The sequence below is a fragment of the Crocuta crocuta genome, unplaced genomic scaffold (genome assembly GCF_008692635.1).
Source record: "Crocuta crocuta isolate KB4526 unplaced genomic scaffold, BGI_CrCroc_1.0 scaffold452, whole genome shotgun sequence".
Taxonomy (NCBI): Eukaryota; Metazoa; Chordata; class Mammalia; order Carnivora; family Hyaenidae; genus Crocuta; species Crocuta crocuta.
The window spans coordinates 390,548-414,810 of NW_027528851.1; the positions used below are offsets into that span (position 1 = coordinate 390,548).

The window sequence follows — 24,263 nt, forward strand, 5'->3', positions numbered from 1 at the left end:
GAGTTCTAAGGGCCTCCTGAGATGAGTTCCATCAGCAAAGAAAACCATTGTGGAATACTCAGAAGATCTGGGTCCTTAGTAAATGAAATATAAACCCATAGATTTATTTGGGACGCCAACACTTTTAAGGTTAGAAGACACAGGAAGACACAACTGGTTGCTGCAATACACAAAAGTTTATTTTTGATTTTTTTCTTTTCTGAAGGCAAAATATAATAGAACTGAACATCAATGAATTTTGTACAACAAAAACAGCTTTTAATATGGAACAGACAGTCCATAAACGATTTAAAATCTTGGAATGGCTTCCCTTTTTCAAAGTCATGCTTTCTTGCAGTCCACGAGGAGTTGGCACGAAGAGACGGTGGCAGCCTGCTGGGTGAGGTGAGGGGAAGGATGGGTGGGCTTCCCTAGATCCGCGTCAGCTGGTGCCACAGGCTAGATGGGAGGATGCTTTCCACTTTCTCCATGACAAAGTTTAAGGGGGCAAACAAAGTGCTGAGGAACTGCAAAGAAACCAGAAAGGCACAGTCAGGAGAGATCTCATTCAGGGCTGTAAAATGAGCCTCTCCAACCTATACTTGCATCTTCAGTCTCGGTGTTACGTTGTCTCAAAGGCTGCAATTTTATATTTATGTTTATAGGAAAACATAGTTGATGACCACACCTGAATTCCAGCCCCCATCCCCAGCTCTGACAGGTAAGCAGGGAGGAGGAGTGTCTGCTGGCTGGCCCGTTCACTCCTGACGGCACACCCACAGTTCCCAGGCCTTCTGATCTGTCTTTGGGATCTGCTGGCTGCCCCTGTAGATGACTAGTGCCATCAAAAGGGACTGACAGTTGGGTGACATGTAGACTGAGGAATTAAAAAAGATGGTGACAACTTAGACCACCTGGCTGCCTCCCTGGGTATAGTACCCACTTTAAGTGGAAAAGGAAATTTTAAAAAGGCAATTTGTTACATGGCTGTGAATTGCTTTGGGATCCTATTGTCTCCCCAAATACCTCAGTAGCCCAGGCTCATTTCTGAACTGCCTGCTTAGTGGAGAGCATCATGGGAGCCTGGGGGCGGGCAGCAAACTGGCCAGTCCATGGAGGACATGTCCTTGTTGAAGATGTGCTGCTCTGAGGAGATCTTTGGGATCTCTTTCATTTGGCTTCTAACCTCCTTTCTGCTTATCATGTAGAGAACAATGCTCATTAACTGTGTCTTTTAAGAAAGCCAAGTGCCTCACCTGAGACTCATTTAACATAACCTCAAATTTGCTCTGATCATGTTCTTGTGAAGAATCAGCTTCATTCTGCAAACCATGTAGCCTCTGGCAGAAGAGGTCCCCTAACAGAGCCCCACATGAGAGAGAGGGGTTTGGGTGGTTTCCATGCTCTCCATCTGTTCAGAACCAAGGTATTATCTAGAGGTCCCCTAACAGAGCCCCACACGACAGAGAGAGGGGTTTGGGTGGTTTCCATGCTCTCCGTCTGTTCAGAACCAAGGTATTATCTAGAGGTCCCCTAACAGAGCCCCACACCAGAGAGAGAGAGGGGGGTTTGGGTGGTTTCCATGCTCTCCGTCTGTTCAGAACCAAGGTATTATCTCTTTAGGGTTCAATACCTTGTTCTTAGGCTGTGGTGTCCTTTGTCCTAATCCCTTATCCTCAGCATAGCATGGTCTATACCACCAAGGGTAGTTTGTAGCAGAGGGTGAACATGGCTCTGAGGTCAAAGTTGTAGTATATTTAATGAAGTTAAAACAGGCTCCTCCATTAATTAATTAATGTTCTATGTATTTCAGATCTTCAGGAAGGGGTAGGCAGGCAAGTTTCCAAAATTCACTTGCCGTCAGAATCTTTCCTTTTTTCTTGTTGTTTTTAAGAACCAGTAGAATATTACTTGGGAAGGTCTGTGACACATTATAGCTGGACCATGAAGTGTGACATTAGTGTAAGGAAACTCAAGATAGTATAAGGTTTGGCATCTTTCCCCATGTTCTATCTTTTACATCGATTAAATATATTTACTCAGTAAAGCACCTAAGTTCTGGATCAGATATAAAGGAGTCTGGGACAAAACTCCCATTGTCAGGTAGCTCAAAGCCTGGGGTCATGGGGGAGGGATAGGTGACCACTAAGATCTTCACACAGCAAAGTAACAGTGCCAGATAGGCCATCATAGAATGGAAGATGGAAGATAAAAGCATCAGGAGGGTTCAGAAAAGGGAGAGAATCCATTTGTTGAAAGGATCAGGAAAAACTTAAAATGGAGCAACTGAAATAGACCACAACAGATGGTTGGGATATCAAAGATGCAGATGGTACAATGATGCTAAGGGAGAAATATGAGCAGTTGAGCTTTTCAGGCTCAATAAACAGCTGGAACAGAAATGGGAAAGTAACTAGTATGCTCAGAAGATAGTAAATAATTCAGTTTAGCTCAACAGTGAAGAGTTCAAAAGTGACCAGAAGAGCTCTGGGGAGGGCCTTGAATGCCAAGTTGGGTTTGGAGTTAAGAAACAGGCAGCCATGTTAGCACTTGAGCAAACATGGATGGCTCTTTCACAAGTGGATCTTAGATATATGGCAATTTCTGGTAACCTTCTGAAACTGTCCTTTGTTGCACACACAGAACCATGTGGGATGCTCTCCCTGTGGCCCAGGAATGAATAATTACTGCCCAAACCTGCCAATGAGGGAGTTTGTAAAATCCTAGTAATGAGAAGGTTGTTTATGAAAATCCTAGTTATGAGATTTCATTTGTTTGTTTGTAATCTGAGACCACCAAGCCTCCATAAAACACAGCATTTGCCTATAATACTAGTTCTATAAAGAGGAGCTAGGTGATAAAGTAGTCCGGATAAACCAGAGATGCCAACAGAGGTTGTCAGATAGGGCTCACTGAACAAGGTGACGCTGCTGGTGAAGTTATCATCTCCTAAAGACTTGACCTAAAATAGATTTAGAACTATCAAAGTTGTGATGGAGCGGGTAAGGAACTACTGAAGTATTAGCATGAACTACTGTGGTTAGATGAAATGCATGGCTCAAGGTCTGTATTCTGGGCAATTTCATGCACTAAATGTGGGGACATCAAGGAGCCTCAGCTTGGGTAACAGAGTGAATGAAGAGGATGTTACAAAGTTGGTTCAAAATAAGGCCTGTTTGCTTGTTTGCTTTGTTTTGGGCACTGATCTGACTTGTATTAAAAGAACAAAAGTGGGGGCTCTGGAAATCTAGAGGGGTGTCCCCCACCCTGTGTGATGTCTGTAACTGCCCCTCTTCCCATACTGCACAGCAAGACACAGTGGGCCCTGCCTCCTTGGACTTCACCTGCACTTCTCAATAAGGTTCACAGGAGAAATTAAATCCTACCACCTCCAGTATGTGTGATGATTTACTGCTCTCCCTCCTATCCAGAGTGGCCTGTTCTTAGGAGAATTGAGAAAAGAATACCCATAACCTTCTCCTAATGATCCTAATTCTCTTGCAGAACCCAAGCAGAGATGTATACCTTTTATTACTAAGCTATCTTCCTCCTTAGCACCCCTCCCTGCATCCTCTTCCTCATCCCTCACTCACAGGGAAGAAGCAGACAAGGTAATGAGGTGTCTGAAGCTGATAAGCCCTCTCATTTAGTAACCAGATAAAGGTGAGTGGGTTTCGTCAGGAGATATATTTAAAAAAAAAAAAAAGTTTGGTGGAACATGCCTTGCTTAAGATGTTCATTTATACTTGTTTGCATGTTTGAAAATCAGACAACACTTTTTGGCCAGAGACTCAACCAATGTGTAGAGAAACGGCAATTTCACTTACAGACTTGGGAAATTTATTGCCTGAAAAGTTTAGTCTGAATGAGCAACACCAGGCACCCCTGGAACAGCTCATCTATCTCAACGTCCAAAACTTCTGTCCAGAGGCCAGAGATACACGGTCCAAAATGCACTGTGATTCAATCAGTGTCTTATGGTGAGAAAAGGCAACTAACTAATAAAAAAGAGAGAGTGACACTTCAATCACCTGATCCTCCTTTTCCCGAAACATCATTATTTAGAAGAAGGTCAGGGCTCCAAACATGCTTCGTTAACATTCAAAATGCCTCTGCTTATCTGAATAAGTTCCAGGTGCCTTATGCAATCAGACAATTGACATTTCACTGTAATCAATATCAGACTTCAAAGAGGTCAAGGCCTATAAGTGAAGATGAGAGTCAGAAGTCAGAGGGCTCAGTCTCAGTGAAGGAGAGGGATCAGAGGAGGAAAGATAGAGCCTTTCAAAGCAGATGGGGTCAAAATGCTGACCTTCCCACATTCTGTGAGGGGCTGGGTTTGGGACGATAACTTATTTATATGAGCAACCTTATCTTGGTAACCAAACATTCTAGGAAGAGTTAGTCTTAAGTCATTGAGGTAGATTAGATTAGGGGGTAAAGCCAGCTGAAGCCTCTCATTTTACTATTTTCTAGTGGCTCCCACTTCGTTGTGAGCTTCCTTACTGGCTGCATATCAACATATAAACACACTGGAGCGTTCCCAAGCTGTATGTAGCCCAGGGGGTGCCAATGCAATCTCTCCCATCTACTAAAAGTCATTATCCCAGGGATATTATCTCAGGCGATGGCTGAGAAAGTCGTTTTCACAAGCTGCAAATGGTTGCGGGCAGCCTATAGGGCAGCTGTGATAACGTGCAGGAGGCTTCGTGAGAGGCCTGCAGCAGTGAGGAGGGTGAAAACATGGGGGAACACTCTGGGGACAAGGTGGGGGTAGAGAGATGGGGCCTGTCTCCTTCAGGCCATCCATCTTTCTTCCACACAAAGTCTCTCTAAACATTTTGGAAACTGTTAAACCTTAAGGAAGGGCAAGATGAATGTGATCTTCCAGGCAGAGATTTAAAAGCAAATTTATCCAAACTATATTTGGAAATTATGAGTAGCTGACCAAACGACTGCCCCTGGTAGAGAATAAAATAGGAGGACCATAGGCAAACTGATATTTTATTCAATCATCTGATCTAGATCCAAAACCAGAGCTTTGGAAACATTAAATGATCCATAATGAGCATATCACTCTGATATTCTGAAGGCAGTAGAGCCTCCTCTAGGGAACACCCCATTGTGTTCTATTTACTATCCTCCGTTCCCCCAGGCCCTTCCCTGCTTAATGCAATTCCAGGCCACTCATCATTTCATTCAATATGGTGGTCTCAGGCCTGGCTGCACACCTGAATCGCCTGGGAAGCCTCTGAAAACTTAAGATGCCCGTGCCGCACCCCAGGCCAGTGAAGTCAGAAGGCAGGCATTAGACACTTGTAAGGTCCCTAGATGATTCCAAGGTATAGCCAGGGTGAAACATCTGTTACCTTAGAAAACTTTCACCTCAGTGGTACTGGCAGAACACCACGTACTTGCAAGTGGCTGCTCAAATGTTAAGCTTGCTAGAGACCAGTGTTCTCAGAAGCAGATATGGTGCTCAACCCCCCACTCAGAACCTGCTGGAATCCTTGTTAAAACCACAGATTTCTGGGTGCTAACACTCAAGATTCTGAGTTTCTGGTGGTGGGGCCAAGTGAATTTTATGTATCCTAGAGGGTGAAAATCTCTATTCTGATTCAAAACTCCCACCAACTGCTATTTGTTTGTTTAATAAAGAATATTGGAACAATGACATATTTTTACAAAAATGCTCTTAAAAATGTTTAAGAGAGGAACATAAAAGGAGGAAATATAATTGTCTACTGTTGTAAATATATTCCTATTTTAAATTTTACTAAGTTAAACTCTATTCAGAATTTTGGCAACTATTTTTACTCAGAGGTTGGCTTGGGAGCACAGTGATGAAGAGTGGAGGTCCATAAACTACAGAACCTCCAACACAGAAGGTCCTGGGTTTAAAAATCATGTTATGTACAGAGGCGCCTGGGTTCACCGGTTGGGTGGCCGACTTCAGCTCAGGTCATGATCTCACAGCTTGTGAGTTCAAGCCCCACATGGGGCTCTGTGCTGACAGCTCTGAGCCTGGAGCCTGCTTCAGAGTCTGTGTCTCCCTGTCTCTCTGCCCCTCCCCCACTCACATTCTGTCTCTGTCAAAAATAAATACACATTAAAAATTTTTTTCAATTAAAGTATAAAAATTATATCATCTACAGAAGACTTCAGAAAATTTGAGATGTTCTAGCAAGAGTCAGAGGTTAGAGGTGGCCATGAATAATACAGCTAATGGATGTATTAGCTGTCATAAGAATTTGTAAGAAGGAGACTTGTTGAATATAGTTTTGGAGGTCAGAATAGGAACAACAGGTGGATATTAGACGGAGGCAGATTCTATCATATAAAGAAGACTTCTGAGTGATCCAACAATGAAATGGGCTTTGATGTTAAATAGGAAAGTCCTCTATCACTGAGAGTATTCAAGAAGGGTCTAGATGACCTCCATCCAGCTACTGTTGAAGGCAATTTGTTTAAGGTCCCTTTCAACTCTGAGAGTCCATGATTATAATTACAAAAGAAGAGGAGAAATGCTAAATGTATCTGATTTTTATGTTGATTCTTTCTGCAGAAACCACTACCATTTATTTATTTAACAATCATTTATTGAAAACCTACCATGTGCAAGGCACTGTGCAAAGCTTTGGGGATACAGATATGAGGAAGACAGTCCTGCTCTCAAGGAGCTTACATTCTAAAAGGGGGACAGACAAGTTTTCAACAATTATAGTACAATAAATGTGATAACATAGGTATTTGTAGAATACTGTGGGATCATGGAAGAGAGACATCTACTCAGCTTAGGAGAAACTTAGAAAGAAAGCTGAGTATAAAAGAGCGAAGAGGAGTTAGTAGTGTGGACAAGCCAATGTGGTGATGGGGAAGGGCACTCCATGCAGAGCAAACGGCATGTGCAAAGGCAATGAGGTGTACAAGAAAGAGCCTGTGCATCTGGGAGTGGTGAGTCACTATGGTCTAAGAGCAGTGTTTATGCAAGAGTTGGGAGAGATGAGGCTAAAGAGGCAAGCAAGACCAGATCATAAAGAACCTTGCATACCATGCTAAAGATCTGGGACTTTACCCTGAAGTTGGTGGGAAACCTTTAGAGGAATTCAAGCAGGGAAGTGACATGCTCAGACTTGTGATTTTGAAAAATCATTCTGGTGTCAGTATAAGAGAAAGACCGGCAGAAGCTGGAACTGGAAGCAAGGACACCAGTTAAGACTGTGGCAGAGGAGTCCAAACAAGAAATAACAAGACTGAAACTAAGAGAGAAGTTACGGGGAGTGAAGCGGGTAAGGAGGGATGAATTGCATTTACCGAATGCCTGGTAGGGTAGGAGGTTAGACCCAACAGACCGGAGCTGAGACAGGGAGGACGGGGAGAGTGAGAGAGAGGAGCCTGGGAGGCCTGCTGCATCTCTGGCTTGAGTAACCGGGGGAGGAAGGCAGCGCCACTGCCAGAGGTGGGGGATAGAGGCAGGGGGTGGCTTTGCTGGTGGGGGAAGAAGGGTGATGAGTTCAGTTTTGGAAATGTTGAGATTGAGGTGCCGGTGGAATTTCCAGTTCATCTTCAACATGCATGAGAATACTCTTGCAATTCCAGTCCCTGAACTCTGCAGACCAGAAAATGTCAATCATCTGGAAAGGGATGAAATCAATCCCGCCAAGTTAGAGATCATCTTTTCTGACTCCACTCGCCTTGAGATCAGAATGGAGTTCCAGCGAAACCAGTGATACTCTTCTCCTTATTCCTTCTGTTTGAAACTCATCTGTGGCAAAATCCTTAAACTTCTCCTCACTGCATGTGCAGGTTAAAATGGTCGGTTTTCAACAGGGAAACAATGGTTCTTGATTGTCAGTGCAGATGGCTTTTCTTATTAAAGCTCCTCTCCACAGCCCTCCTTAAAGACTCTAACTGGATTTCCATATTCTAAATGTCATGTCTGTATACTTCTTCATACAAGTTCTTAATATACTTCTTAATTACAAGCCCTTCACACACCCTCAGTTCAGCCCCCCAACAAGCCAACAGTTTGTAGCCATTAAAATATTTTTATTGAAATCATCTTTGAAAATGTAAATCTCATCTTTATTCAAGGAAAGACCCACAATAGCTAAAGATTAGAAATAATGTCATTCAACTTATGTAAAACTGAATAATTTCCCACACATTTTCTCATTGACTAGGATTCCCTTATTTATTTAATCCCTTTAGACTTCATGCTTTTTTGCAGTCTGGGAATTTTTTGTGAAATGAGGCAAGGCATGCATTCACAAGCAACCTACACTCTTCTCGTCTGACTCTAACCTTTTGATTCTACTGATGAAAATGAAAATTAAACAGTGAGCAAATGATCAATACAGGTGTATCCATTTCTACACGACCCTCCTTCATGTCTCTTCTGCTGCTTCCCTTGCCCTCCCTTGGCTTCCCATGCCCCTTCCCTCAGGCCTCCCTCTCGGCAAATACTCACAGCTTTTGCAAAGACCCCCATAAGTTCCGGGAACTGGTGTGTCAAGAGGGCCAGCATGGCTGTGAAGGAACACAATCCAGCAGTGAAGAGAATGAAGAAGGGAAGCTCCTTCTTTGGGTAAACTGAGACTTCATGGAAAGCTGTGGAGAAGATGCAGATGGGAACATGAGTGATGCAGTGAAATGTGTTCTTGGGGAATTTCTGTATGTGGGACTGGGTTTTCAGAGCTGTGGCCGAAGCCTCTTGGAAATGAGAAGGGCAGGGCACTTGAATGAACCAGGGCCAATATCTGTGCCAGCCTGTGGCTTGCTATCCGCTTCTCCCAAGTCCATGTTCAACCTTGAGTGCTCTACTTGGGAGGCATGATAGGGCTACTTTGAGGATGTCACATATTCTGGGGCAGGAAGAGTAACACCATCTATGCCTAATATGTAGTACTGCTTTCTCGAAAGGAAACAAATAAAACAAAACCTTATTCACACTATAAAATACATGTTCATTGGACAAGACCTGGAAAACCCAAAACTAAGTATGGTGGGGAAAAAAAAATCTTTCTCTAGATTTTGACCTTCCTGTAATTTTTTAATCATTATAATGAGGTGATATTAGTTTATCTTGTATTTTTTCCTGGCACACTCTAAGTTTGTCGGTGGAGGGAGCCACCCTGATAGACATTCAGCAAGGACCTCACATGCTGGCCAATTCAATCTACAAAGGTTGGAGATCAAGGCTGCAGGGGTCATCCGGCACAACTGCAGAAGGAGAACCACTGTGATAAATACGCTTCCAACAATCACCAAAAAATAAAAAATAGAAATAAAGATAATAATTGGTGCTCTTTAGAGCACCTTCCATAACTTTAAAGTTTCAAATGTTGGGTTTGGGGAAACCAAAGAACAGGTGGCACCAATGCCAATGGAACAGACTCCCTGCTTTCTGCTTACGGTGTGGCTGTGGGCAGCCTGGGGATTGGGGATGCCCTCCAGGGGAGGTAAGGCTGGCCTGCGCAGAGATGTGAGCTCTGGCTGCAGGTGCCCTGGCTGAGGGGGTCATAAAACTGCCTGTGAGCAGCACTGCCACTTAAACCGAGAGGGTCCAAGTGCTTCATGTTCTTTAGGAAATCCAAGATCTGAAGGCGTTTCTGCAACCGTTCAGCTCTCATTACTTACAGTCCTAAATCATAATCCACTCGGCCTGAAAGTGAGGGTGGAGAGAGCAGGGAGGGATACAGCACAAAGAAGTGTGCACACCTGAATCCGGGCCATCTGCCTGCTGGGATTAGAAAGAAGGGTGAAAGCACACTTGGGGCCTAATGTTCAATGAGGGTACTTTTAAAGTGCAAAACATGGGTAGCATTTAAAACCATCAGCCCTTTTTGTATCCACACCATCCTTGCAGTCAACGCCTAACCCCCGAAATATTTTGAGGGGAGATCAGATTTTGGGCGATGGCATTCAGTTTAAGAAATGCGAGTCATAATTTTCTATTTCAGGTCTAGAAAGATTACTCCTATGAAGTTTCTTTTAAGAGCTATAATCTTGTTCTAATAGTGAATCTAGTCCCATAGAAACTTAATTAGATTCAATTAAAACATTTTAAAACTTTGCTTTTCAGAAAAACTGCCTTCCTTACTAGAAATGGAAATTTTAACAAGGATCTCCCTGAAGGAGGAGTACAGAGGTAAAGCGTGAGCACACGAAACAGGAATTTCTGAAATCGAATCTAATGTAGCGTGAGGTATTTTCACACTAAAACTTCGATGAGGAGCAACACATCACTAAGCTCTCCCAGCTCCATAAGGAACGAACTTGACATTGCCTCTGGCCAGCATGGAACAGGTGAGCCACCTCCTGCTGCTTCAGTCTAAGACAGAAACTCATTTTGCATCCAGACTCCCCCCCACCCCTTCAGGGATTTATGACAGGCTCAATAGTGTTGGCATTATACAATTTACTACCAGAGCACCTAGGGCTCCAAACTTACACTATTCCTCTGGGCTCTGAGATACACTATAACTGGGGTGGGTCAAAGGGAGGCAGTGACAGGAAAGAGGGCAAGGTAGAGAGAATAGCCAAAATTTGGAGCTTATTATCTGAGGGAGGAAAATATGTTCTAAGTCAGGGCCACATGAAGAGCCTGGACAGGATCCCTGAATACAGTATGATTTGCTAATAGCTATTTAGCAGGCCTTGTCAGAACAATGTTGTATTACAGTAAACCAAATCATTCTTTCCACGTGCAGTATGGACCAAGAGACTGCCAGCTTATAAGGCTCTTGAGGGCAGGGTTCCCCTCTCCCCGCTGCATACAGTGCTGAGGCCGCACATGTGTTCTGCACTTGTCATGCCACCTCGCAACGTGCAGTCCACGAGCTGCTCACGGGAAATCCCTCTGGCCCAGAGCATTGCATCAGCACTGACAGCATGCCCGCCCTGCCCCACGAGGGCCTCTGGCAATGATGCCAGGACCCTGGCGCTGCCCTCTCCTCCATGACTCATCTGCAGCATCCTCTGAAGTCAGTACTTCCTCTTCAAACTCCAGGCTGTGCAGACTGCATCTGACCAGCTGGGCCATGCAAGGCAGAGCCATGCACAGTCGACCAGCCCGTGCACATCAGCCCGAAACTAGGGGTCTCTGTGCTCAGGCCAACCAGTACGATAGCTCTTCATTTAAATTTCAGTCCTTGGAGGGAGGTCTTTCCCTGGGATGAATCTGGAGAGACTTGGAGTAGCAGGATGCCAAACCCACTCACATAACTCACTTTAATGCATATGCTATCCAATAAGGACAGGGCTTGAGAGAAGAGTAATAAAAGACAAGGAACACTGTAAACATTTATCATTCCCACCTCTTCCCATCCCCACATTCATGCACACCACCCTCACCGGCTGAGGAGGGGAATACAGAAGTGAGACTTACATGGAAGCAGCTCTCGGTCTGCTGTTTCTGTACAGATTGGGTAAGGATAAAACAGATGCCCCTTTTCCAAGGGATAAGGGATCATCCGAAAAGCTGAAAATGAGAGAAAATATGTTAGAGGTTCAATACTTGTCCCATAACTTCTCAATTTCAAAAGGGGGCTTTCAAGCATTTTTATAATGGTAAATAGTCCTACAAGTAACTCCCAGAAAGGATGCAAGAGTTACCCAAACTCTGAGTTATGTGCCAGAGAAACTGTCAGAGATGCATTATGATGTATGACTCACACATTAATCTCACACTATATATTCTGGGCAAACCTCACGGAACTGGGTGGGGAAGGGGGGCAGGGGAGTAGGGAAACCATCAGCTCAATGCCCAGGACTTCCTCATCTACAAAGTATTATTAAAATGTCATAAGCACTAATTCAATATAGCTCAACTGATGGTAATAACACAAACCTGGATTGCAATGCTTCCCCAAGAAGCAAATGGGGATTGACTAGTTGAAGCTTGTTATAGATGTACAAATATGAGAGGCATTCTACCATGTCTATTTAAAAAATATGTCTATGTGGATGCGAATTCCAACCGAACTGGACAAAAACACAAACCCAAAAATGCATGACTTCGGAGGTAATTTAACTTTAAATGAAACTTTTCAATCTTCAATACCATGTGAGGGGAAAATGGATCTGGAGAGACTGATTATCTGTGTTTTGATGATGTCAGGCCACCTAAATTCTGCTCTTGTGGCTTCAGATAACATGAGGTCTCACACTGAATTACGGCTTTCCAGTCAATCCATCCCTTTCCATTATCACGTGTGTTAGTCTCCCTGTTACGGTGTCATCAACATGTTAGTCTCACTGTTGCTATGAACGCAGTGCTCATGGAGTAATTTTTCTTCAACAGATGTCCTTTAACTACAGCACGCTGTACATGTAAAGTATAAAAATGACACCCTATACTGGCAATGTCACATAATAATCCTTGCCTTCATGTGTATCAAAGAGGGGTAGGAAGGGGCAACACAACAATATTTTTAGTCTTAAATGTTGCATTTCAAGGAATCGTAGCTACATCCTCAGCTGTGTAATTACCTCCACCTTCTCAAAATGCCATCAATGTACATATTTATCTTTTGCATACTTATTTCAAACAGGAATCAGAAACAAAGAATGTTCTCCCTCAGAAGAAATGACAAGGTTCCATTGTAACCAGCATCAGTGCACATATGGTATTTATTCTGGTGTCTGAATATTATTTAAAAGTAAAAACATTATGTATGTGATTCCAGCATTTGGAATGCAGTCAATCTACACCACAGTGGTATCACTCTGAGGTTACAGCACATTGCCATGGAGAATATAAATCACTAGAAACGTGGGATTAGAGCACAGCCGGTTTGCTGGCAGTTTGCTGAGGTAAAAATGTTATCTATTTTCCTCTTGTAACAGAAACCTCTTAAACAGAGATTAAAACATTAAAAACACCCCAGATTTTAACTCTTCTTACAATGAAAGGCTCACCCTAGTTCAATCAGACTCTTCTTTCATGTGGACAAAGATGGCTTCTGCCCACTACAGCGAACAAGAGGCGCTCTCTGCACAGGTTGTTAGTGCACAAACATCACTCAAAGGCATCAGTATCTCTCAATAGGTTTGCAAGACAAGGAAAAAAAGTACAAAACAAAACCTGTGCGTTTATAGGATACGCTAAAATCTCTTCTGGGAAGCAGTGTGTTTAAATTTAAACAGCAGTATGGCAGGATTTTAATTCTAGTTCCCATAAATGAAGGCTGCTATGAAAGCATCCCAAAAATGTGGAAAAACCTACGTGGAAGTGTGTGTGTGTGTGTGTGTGTGTGTGTGTGTGTGTGTGTTTTAACTCCAGATTCTCTGTGCACGACAGGGCTGCTGTAATTATGAATCTGTTCAGGTTCACATGATGTAAATAAACCCTCAGTTTTCAAAGTGGCAATAAACTTGAATGCTAAATTTTGCTCAAAATTGAAGTCAGTTTACACTTCAGGGAGCAATTTTTTAAATGAAATATAGGAGTGCAAGATCTTGAGAGTGTTCAACCATAGAAATCAAATGGTTGGTTGGTGTCTTTTTAGTCAGATGCCAGATCTTTTTTGCTGCAGTGTTTGGCGTGCATATGGGATTCTGTGCATCAAGTTAGTCTTTTCCTTCTAGTCAGTTCTGGTCTTTTTGGGGATGGTGATTACATAAAACTTACACACACGCACACACACACACACACACATACACACACACACAGCCATCTTGCACTGTCCTCCCCACCTCACCCCCTCCCACGGCAACCTCCACGACTGTAAAGATGCTTGTGGTGCTCTTAAAATCTCATTCTCATGTCAGTTGTCATTTACATCGAATTCAGAAAATAAGATTAAGCTTTTTGGCTCCACTAAACAAAAGCAAATACAATTTCTGTTTGCAATTCTATCCTTGAGCCACCCTGCTGTGCAGGGACCAGCAGAGTGAGAGATAAGCAGTGGAGGTCTGGGGAGAGCGGGAAGATGCACTGCAGAAGCCCCCACCCCCCAGCTTTACCTCCCACCTCTGGTCCCCTCGCTGGAAAGACAAGAACCTCATGGCTTCAGCTGAACATCCAGAAATTTTGCAAGTGCAAGTAGTTACACACTGATTTGGTGGGGGAAAGAGGAATAAGAAAAAAAAGGGCATCTATTTTTATTAATTTTATCTATTTTATAAGTGACTACAAAGTTCCTAAAAATCTTTGTCTGGAAAAACACACGTTTCAGAGGAATTAAAAATGTACATGTATTTGGATAAAAACAAAACAAAAAACCTGGGTCGCTCCAAGTTAATGCAGAATACACACATGGTGTTTCATTTCTTCATTTTCCTCCATGTGCTGTCACCTCTCCTACCTTGACTTCTGTTGTGCCGTTGAGGAAGAGGCAAAATGAAATGGGGAGCTAGTTAATGAACACATAGGGCCTCTTCAGCAAAATCTGAGGCCTTACACTGCCGTCTCGACCCCTGACCAGACATGTTTTCTAAGCCCTGTGCCTTCCAGTGTTGTGCTCATCAGAGGCCCTACACTAATACTGGGGAAAAAAATTAACAGAACCAAAGAAGGGGCAGAAGGATGGAAACATGAACAAATTAATTCCCAATTTTCCCATTGATTTCCAGTGACCTCTTATCCTACCTGCTAGATAGGCAAGGATAGAAAATAATGTGGGATATTTTGTCTATGTTGGCCTTTTTTCAAAGAGGATCTCAGAGAACTTTATATTTGTAACAGCAAGAAGCGAGTTTGAATCCTAGCTCCACCTTATTAAAATGTGAGTGCTTGAGGCAAACCATGAGAGACTCTTGAATGCTGAGAACAAACTAAGGACTGACTGGTGTGGGGGGGGAGGGGGGAGATGGGCATGGAGGGGGCACCTGTGGGGATGAGCACTGGGTATTATATGGAAACCAACTTGACAATAAACTATTTGTAAAAAAAAATAATAAAAATAAAACAAAAAATAAAACAAAAAAAATCTGAATGATCCAAAAAATCTAAAAATATAATTGAAAAGTGAAATCTCTCAGTCATTCTTCTAGCTTGTCATCATAACATTTACCATTTGAAATTGTTGAAGTAATAATTACAATGACATGCTTTTTCAGTATTTTATAAAATTGTTAAGTGATATAAATGAAATGAATTTCTTTTATGTAAGGTCTTTTTGGAAGGATAAAATATTTAAACATAATCAGTGATCATATTCATCTATTTTAAGTGCTTGATTAATAAAAAGTATCTCATTCTAAAAAAAAAAAAAATGTGAGTGCTTCCTCAGGCACCAGGGATAGATAGGTGAGCCATACCCTGTCCCTGCATTGATGGAGCGCAGGGCCTATGGCGGGAAACAGATGATCCAATAATCATGAAGGTCAGTGTGACAGTTTCCCTGTGATAGGGCCTCCATGTTGTGTATAGCTAATAAAGGAATAGTGGAGCTAACAGCTAAGGATGAGCTAAACTTGACCAAGCTGACAACTATATGACTATATCATTAGTCTGTGTCCAGTGTCTGTCTGTAAAAATGAGACTACTCCAGACTCTGAGAGGCTTTAAGGAAATAAGTGTCTAAACATGGGGCCTGATGATCCAGTAAAGGTTAGTTTTCTCTTTAACTACTTTCTACTAAACCCAAAGTTCCTGCTTTCTCTATCAGGTCATACTCTTGCTAATAAGTATAAATGCTCCTTGGTTATAAACAACTAGAAGTGCAAATGACAGAGCAGAAAACTACCATCAGAATACAAATTTTACATTCTCACCTTTGAATGTAAAGTAGGTAATTGGCTATAAAGGCTAGTTGTCTTCTGTGAGGCATTTGGACACAATAATAAAGAATTCTAAAGTCAAAAAGCCTGGGTTCTGATCCACACTCTTTCACTAGTTCTGTGGTCTTGGGAAAATCACCTTCCCTTGATTAAACAATGTACCAGTCCAATTCTGAAGGGAAATTCTATAATTTTATAGCAGATTCACTAACTTGCTGAGGACCCCCAACACTCAAACACTCTGTTCCTACTTCCATGACAGAACTGCTGTGTGCACACTGTACGTTACACATGTGTGCTGTGTTTATATACGTATATGTGAGCATACAGGAGCTGATGTGTATGTGTTTGCACACACATGTTCATGTTTCTCTCAAAGCATTTACAGGTCTTATTCATCCTGGTCTCTCCAACACAATGTCTGGCACAAGGAGAAACTCAGAAAGGGAGGTGATGGGCATGGGGGAGGGCACTTCTTGGGATGAGCACTGGGTGTTATATGTAAACCAACTTGACGATAAACTATTAAAAAATTAAATGTTCAGTGAATAAAGGAATAAGTAAATTAATGCACAATCACGAAGAGACAGAGTTTTCCTTTTAAAAACTCAGGCGGATTCAAATTATGGCCCATCACCAAGATAGAATAAATGAAAGGGACAAGCTGGTCCTACTGGGCAGTGGGTGAAGAGGCATTCCATGATATCTGGAGACTGGCTATGAGAATAAGTTAGCTATGACCAGAAACTTTAGCTGACTGTCACTTTCTCCCAAATTATAAAATTTAGCATTAGCTCTAAGGGGTGCGGTGTGGGGAAATCTCTCTTCAGCAGTCCAAAATGTGCCAGCCTTTGGGAGGAAAGGTTTGGTTAGAGGAAATGCCCCAAGGACCACATCTTACAGCAAGTAGCATTTACCATCAGGTTCAAAGAGAATAAATTAGAATCAGAATTTCATCCTATGCTTCAACAATGGGCCATTTTCTCCTCTCAAAGGAAATATTCTGCTTTAGTCCCCCTAAAAAACACCACCTTCAAATCTTATACATTATTTAGTGAATTCTTTGGGGGAGAAAAATCTCCAAAAAGAAAATAAAGAGTCTTACTTGGTCAAGTGGGAAAAAATGGGAACAAAGAAAGGCTAAGTGATTTACCCTATGGCATACTTGTCTTCTGATATATAGAACTAAGAAAGTTAAATCTTAAAGTTCACAGTTGCGGTCAGCAGACTACCCTGCTTTATAAATAAATATAGCTAAAATGCGCCTTGTAAAGACTGAGGTAGGAGGAAGATAAGGCCACATCAGTACTGAATGTAGGTAAACCATAGATATGCCATTTAAAATAGGGCCCCATAAGGCACAATAACTGCTATAAATAAGACCCAGTTCAAATGAGATCCCTCATTTATATGTGTTTTGTATATTCAACTCAGACTTGCAGAAATATGTGTGTGTGTGTGTTTGTGTGTGTGTGTGTGAGGATAACCAGAACCTACAGTGTTTAAAATAAGTGTAATTCAGATAAGGTGGCAGCTGTGTAATGACCTAAGAAACATATTTTTAAATCTTGTAAATTAAAGCTTTTCCCCTTTCTTGATTATCTTGACTTTGAGGAACATATTGTGCAATTTCAGAGGGTGGGATAGTGATGAATCAAACATTTTAGAAACCTTTGAAATGCTGATGTATTTGTGGTTGAGGACTCAGGTTTTTTTTTAACCACCATATGTTTCAAACCCAAACAATCTCTGCCATGCATCAGCTGGACTTTGGGGTTTTATCAAAAATGTGAATTATTTTAGCCTGATTGGTGGGAAACTCACTTACTTCCACAAGATGACTAATGCTCATAATAAACTCATTAAAGCGCAAAGCAAAATATATCTCCATCCCTACTCCTAAACCAACACTTTTGACAGAAGAATTTTTTTTAATCTCCAGAAGATCAACTGACTAAAAGAATACTCATTTTTAACATGGGAACTGGTGAAATTAGGTACTGTTACCTTCCTCCCTGAATTCCTTTCTAGTGAAATGGAAAAGTTGGAAGGGAGTTGGGGAATGGCCTTAAATTTCAGAATGAACCAAAAAAGATATAAAGGACAAAACCTAAATGATGAGGCTGGTGATGTCAAAAGGTGCCACCACGTGGTGTACTGCAGGAAGTGCAGCCTCCTGCACTCAGGCACAGGCGGTCTGAGGGACCTTTGAGGGAGAAGGAGCACTTCACCTACTGTTAGATGCCTCAGAGCAACTGCCGTGAAGCCCAACACCCTGGGGTGGGGAGAAGGCAATCAATATCATCTGTGATTCACAGTGTTGAGAAACTGGGTAAATTAAGTAAATACTACTACAAATAGCGAACTCCGAAATGTAATCCAAGTCCTCTAATTTAAAAGAACAAACTGAGGATGGATAGGGGTTGGGGGAAAGGGAAAAATGGGTGATGGGTACTGAGGAGGGCACTTGCTGGGATGAGCACTGGGTGTTATATGGAAACCAACTTGACAATAAACTATATTAAAAACAAAACAAAACAAAATCTTAAAAAAAATAAAATCCAAACTCTGATGCCTCCATCAGACAGGAAGCATTGTCAAAAGACTACACATGACTGTCTGAAGTTAAAGTGGTGATTCTTTCTTCTAAACTGCATGAGAGATTTAGAGCTTTGTTCACAAAAAAACTATAACTTTGTAGTGAAACATTTTTTTATAAATATATGTATATACCTATACACACATATACATAAATACACATACATAATGTGCTTGTAGATAAATACATATGCTTAGTGAGAAAATTAGAAAAATAGAAATATGAAGAAAAAAAATCTCTTAAAATACACTAAAGATATACTTATTTCCAGTCTCTTTCCTTTGTTTATATGTAGAATTTGTATTTTATAGAACTAGGCTCATTCTATATTTAAAATGTTTAAGTCAACATTCAACAACAAAAATATAATTTTATATAGAATGAGTAACTTTCTAAACACTAGAAGAAGTTGTGGTGTAAATTGAAGTCTTCCAAGCAAACATCGTAGAGATAACTGATCCTCTTGTGCTTAATCTATTCAGGCAAAATCTAAATACCTGGTATAGAAAAGAAGACTGAAAAGAAAGTGGACTTGGGTTTACATCCTGGCTCTCCCAACAGTGGCTGCAAGACTTGCAATGAGCCACTCCTCTCAATGACCGTGTTCCTCTCTTACACAACTGACGTGGCCACCTCTCTCCTGTCTAACTCAGAACGCTGCCAGGAAGGGTACATGAAATGATAGATATGCAAACCTTTGGTAAATTACCCAGCTATTATATATCCACTCCTCAAGGTGCTTGGTATTCTCCAAGGCGCCTGTGCCTACTAAGCACTCACACAGTTCTCATCTAGAACTGAAATGGGATTGGCTCTCTTTTCAAAACCTGAATAGTAGTGCAACTTCTGTGGAGTGGTTTCTATTTATCTGTAAGGATCAAATGCAGAATTTCTCTTTCCTTGAGGTCCTTGACTGCCTTGCCTTACAAGTTTATGTCTAAAAATTCATCTCTTCTCTTCATTCCAATAAAATCTGAGGTAATCACATTCCCCCAACATTCCCACTCTGCTAGATTTTGGAGTTCACCAGGTCACTGAACATTTCTCTAGATCCTTTTGTCCTTCCCAATTGATTCAGAAAATCTCCCCATTGTTATCTGATTATGTGGGTAACTAATTTCCAAACAAAATTTCCAGGTATTCCTCATGGGATTTTCTTTTTATTGTTATGCCATTCCTAACACCATGTCTCTATCACTTCTTGCCTCCCTGCTTTGATCCTTTCTATACAACTGTAACTTTCTCGTCAATCAACTGGTAAGCTTCTTTTGCTATGTTTCCCAAATGCTAATCTGTAAATATGTCTTTATTTGGTTAGTCAATCTATCCATTTAATTTTTCCACAACTAATCCTAGTTAAGGCTTCTAATGGTCAATCTTGCCGGGCTTTTTCTCTTTCTCATGTTCAAATAAAAATTCCTTTTCTCTTTTTTGGGTCGAACCCCTTAAATGCGATAATAAACCCAGCCCAGCAGGGACTGTATACATGCTCACACATGGCCTCAGTGGAGTGTGCTGTCCTAACTTAGGGCCAGGACACCTGGAGCATGTTATTACACGTATAGAGTGGGGGTGGAAAAATCAACCAAGTCAACACCCCTCAAGTTATGAATAGCAAATTATTTAACTAAACTTACTATAAATTCTCTAAAGAAATATTTTCAAAACTGAACAAACAACTTTGTCAACTTGTGTCCCATCTCTATCAACTTACTTTTACCCCCTTCCCTGTGGCTGCCCCCCTCCCAACCCCGCCCCCTTCCTGCATCATCTTGGATTCCTGCTGGATTTGGGAGGGGCAGGAAAAGGGAAGAGCAAAGGATTATCAAAATAAAAATGGAAGCAGCAAAGATAAACAGAGTGAAGGGGATTAAAAAGACATTCCTTTGTGAGGCTGATCAGAGTAGGAGTGAACTAAGAAAAAATTATCAGAAGACTAATACTTGTTTTGTTTCTCTATGAGAGGGGAAAAAAAACCACCCTATGCTACATGTTGTGTTTGTTTTGCTTAAACTAATGACAGTGTGTCAATGCACATATTGTCCAATAATCTGTAGTCTTGGGCCTTTTCTCTCAATTTACATTCTTCCAAACAGCCCTGCCACTTAGCATAATGTCCTTGCTTATGACACAGTCCTAGATCTTCAAGGCTTGGTTCAAATCTTATATGACCCATAAGGTTACCCATGACTGCTCCACCCCATAAACCTCTCCCTTCTAAAAAGATCACTGGGAAGCTGCTGTGTGCTGGTTTTTCCTCCCAACGAGACAAGATGCTTCTCCAGGTCAGAGAGCATTGTCTCACCTGCAATTAAAGCCTCTTCTCCTTACATAGAATGGGGTACACCTGCCACATTCTCAGACTGATTTATCCTGGCATCTAGCTGATAGGCATTATCCATGAACACACCAGTGCTACACCTGCCCACTAAGACGAGGGTCCTGTGGCCACTGCTCTTGTTCTGAAGCATAATGGCTGACCCAGCTGCAGTGGAGAAGAACTGTGCCTCTTTAGCCAATCCTCCTAGAAAAGCTATCCAGAAGTGGTAATCAGAGCCCAGCATAAGGCCTAACCCCAAGCCAAAAATTCCCATGATGCTGAGGGGGTGTTCAGTTCTCCAAAGAGGGCTTTCCAGTTATAGAATGCTCCTCTGCCAGAACAGTCCAGATTCATCCTATCCATTGTATAAACTTGCTTTTTTAAGGTTTAAGGACGGCATCACCTTAGTAACACCTACCACTGCTGGGGAACTGAAGAGCCTCATTAACCATCATCGCTCAGTGATGGAACATTGCAGAGAAGAGCTATAGATAGGCAAATTGTCATTATTCATCATGAACACTCAGGGTAAAAACAGTTTTAGCATCTTTCATGCTCTTAAGAAAATGTTTCAAAGAAAGAAAATTACTTACTGCCTTCCCACGTACAATGCAAAAGATTCAAAGCCCCTTCCACCCTCTTCCAGTGCGCCAGGTGAAAGAACGCATACGCTATTGCTTCACTGTCCCCTCGCTTCAGGATATGTTCTGGGGGTAGAATTAAGCTTTTCATTTCTAGTAGGTACTGAAATAAAAAAGGCAGGAGACAGATGAATTAATACATTAGTAATGTGGAATTCAATACAGAGAATAGAGAGTGTTGATTTCCCTAAAGCCACCACTCATAAGCATTTCATCAAACCTGCATCCTTGTTAGTAGTACATTTGAAGGCAATTATTAAATCATCCACAAACCAAAGTACGCTAACAGATAGTTAGCCTTGCACTAGTTTCCTACAGTGAAGATCAGAGGTGTTCAGGGTAAGATACTCTAATCAACAAAATATATAGAGACTCAAACGGCAAAAAGGAAAATTTAGAAGACACAGTAAGTTGGTATAATTTTGTAACCAGAATGAAAATACCTAAAATGGACACATGAAGGTTAAGAAGTCATATGACTAAAGCAACTGTACTAGAGAATTGAGACTGACTAGCACTGCCCATTAATGTTTTCTATACAGCTTTATTAAGGAGAAGGACTAGTCCTGTGAAAAGAGCCACGCATTGCTGTTCACAGGCTGGAGGGAGGAGGTGCAAAAGCCTGAGCCCAGGAAGACCTCAGGGATGGGAGCAGCACAGACCCCCAAACTATACAATTCTTTTAGATCCTTTCTCAAAGACTGAAGGGCCCTCAGCTTATGCCTCCTCATTCCTCTCTTCTATGAAGGAGATGGGATCACAGGGCCAGAATGGATTCTTTGCTGTTTACAACACAATAGAAAGGGAAGCAAATTTAGGGTGGTATTTTATATTTGCAAATGTTAACTTCTTTTTGCTGGCTGGCTTCTCCCTGGGCTTCACTACACACACACACACACACACACACACACACACTCCATCACAAACCACCATCATCACAACAGCCCATGCATCTCCTTTAGAATGGACATGATCAGATGATGGAGGGATGTGTTTAATGAGAATGGGACAAACACAGCAAAACGAAGTGCTAGGAGAAGAGATGTTCAACAATGTTAATGTTGGAAACAACTGCCTATGGACTTATCTATCACTGGAATTTATAAAAGAGGGTGAAGGATGGAAGAACCCTGGTATAGGGAACGGAGGTTCTGATATACCTATCAGCACTCTGTTATCAGCTCATTGTGGATTTATGTGCTTTGGGCACTCTGGGTGTAGTTGCTTGTATGTTTCCTCTCCTGTTGGCACATCCAGTAGCAGGATGCACTGCCTGGCAGGAGCCAGGAAGACACGTTCTGGCCCCTTGGTTCAGCAAATGAAACTTTCCTCACTCTGGGTCTGTGAGGTGAAGAGATCTCTAAGCTCAGGCCTCAAATCAGGACAGGTAACAAAGTGAGACAGCCTGTTCAGAGTGCAGCAGAGAACAGTAATACAGCCGGCTCATCTGGTGGGTTGTACGTAAAAGGCTCTCCTTCGATAGAAAGACCTCCATAGGAAGACCTCTTCCCAGACTGCTCCATGAAAGGTGTTTATTACTTGATGGGAACTCCTCAAATATAAGTTCCAAAAGAACTTTTTGGTCACATGGCTTTTAAGTTCTACAAGTCACTGTCTTCTTCCTCTATCTTGTTTTAAAACAGTGCAGAACAAAAATCTTTTTGGGAAAATTACAATTTTGGTTAGTAATCCAACCAGTATTACATTTATAATGAATAGCAACCATGATATAAATATAAAGGTGAATTTTATGTTCAGAGATATTTGGTTATCCTCTTATGATCTTGTTACCTCAAATGAAGCTATTACACTGTATGTAGTCACTGCTCATGATGGTCTTAAAAGAATCCAAGGTGAAGAGTCAGGAGGACGATATGTAACATGTAAAGTGCTATTAATTAATTGTATTAATTGTTTCAGAGTAAGAGAAGAAAAATCATTTGGTTACTCTTCATAATCATCAGAACAAAGAAAAGGGAGGGGCGCCTGGGTGGCTCAGTTGGTTAGCATCTGACTTTGGCTCAGGTCATGATCTCACAGTTCTTGGGTTCAAGGCCCTCATCGGGCTGTGTGCTGACAGCTCTGAGCCTGGAGCCTGCTTTGGATTTTGTGACTCTCTCTCAATAATCTGCCCCTCCCTTGCTCGCTCTCTCTCTCAGGCGCAAGTGCATTCTCTCTCTCGAAAATAAATAAACATTAAAAAAATTAAAAAGAAAAAAGGAAAGGGAAATTTTTTTGCCTAATAAGAGCCCTAGGATAAGATTTTATTTCTGAGTTTCTAATAATTATTTATAGCCACCCTGCCTACCAAACGGTCTAATTTTTAAAGAAAGAATATGCTATAAGAACTTTGAAACAAACTAAATATGAAAACCATTAGCACATGTGGCTCAGGTATACAGAAACTTCTTCAAGTCTCTGAGAATCAGATGGTGGCTGAAAGAAAAGCATAAACTACCATTCTTTTTATTTCTATGATTAGGAAAGCCTTTCGAAGAGATTGCATTAAGCATCTATAAGAGAACTCTTTTCTTGACCTAAGGAATCTTCAGGAATAGGGGCCCCTGAGAAGAAACAGGCCTGATAGCCACCCATATTTGTGGGTAGACATTGAAACAAAGTGAGGGTGGGGGCGCCTGGGTGGCTTAGTCGGTTAAGCGTCTGACTTTCACTTAGGTCATGATCTCACGGTTCGTGGGTTCGAGCCCCGCGTCGGGCTCTGTGCTGACTGCCAGCTCAGAGCCTGGAGCCTGTTTCAGTCTGTGACTCCCTCTCTCTCTGACCCTCCCCTGCTCACGCTGTCTCTCTCTCTCCTAGAAATAAATAAAACATTTTAAAAAAAACAAAAAACAAAAAACAAAGTGAGGGTGGGGTAGAGAAAAACTTTGTATGCAGAGGAGTAGAAAATTACCTATAAAGGGATATAACAGATCTGCATTACCCAATATGGTAGCATCTCCCACATGTGACTATTTAGATTTAAATTAATTAAAATCAA

The 24,263-nt window shown here is 41.7% G+C and overlaps 1 protein-coding gene across 3 annotated transcripts in view; it reads right to left on the bottom strand.

Moving 5' to 3' along the window:
* Positions 1–236: 236 nt before the first annotated feature.
* Positions 237–24,263, bottom strand: part of ST7 (suppression of tumorigenicity 7) — a 272,136-nt gene continuing 248,109 nt past the window's right edge. For 2 of the 3 annotated variants that reach the window (XM_077756029.1, XM_077756027.1), the window contains 4 exons: positions 21,218–21,368; positions 11,369–11,461; positions 8,450–8,589; positions 237–506 (listed from right to left, as the gene is read on the bottom strand). In XM_077756029.1, the coding sequence (XP_077612155.1) occupies positions 411–506; positions 8,450–8,589; positions 11,369–11,461; positions 21,218–21,368 (480 nt within the window). In that variant the 3' untranslated portion in view covers positions 237–410. Of the gene's footprint in view, positions 507–6,566; positions 7,614–8,449; positions 8,590–11,368; positions 11,462–21,217; positions 21,369–24,263 lie in introns of those variants that run through there. The other variant, XM_077756028.1, reaches the window with a different exon arrangement.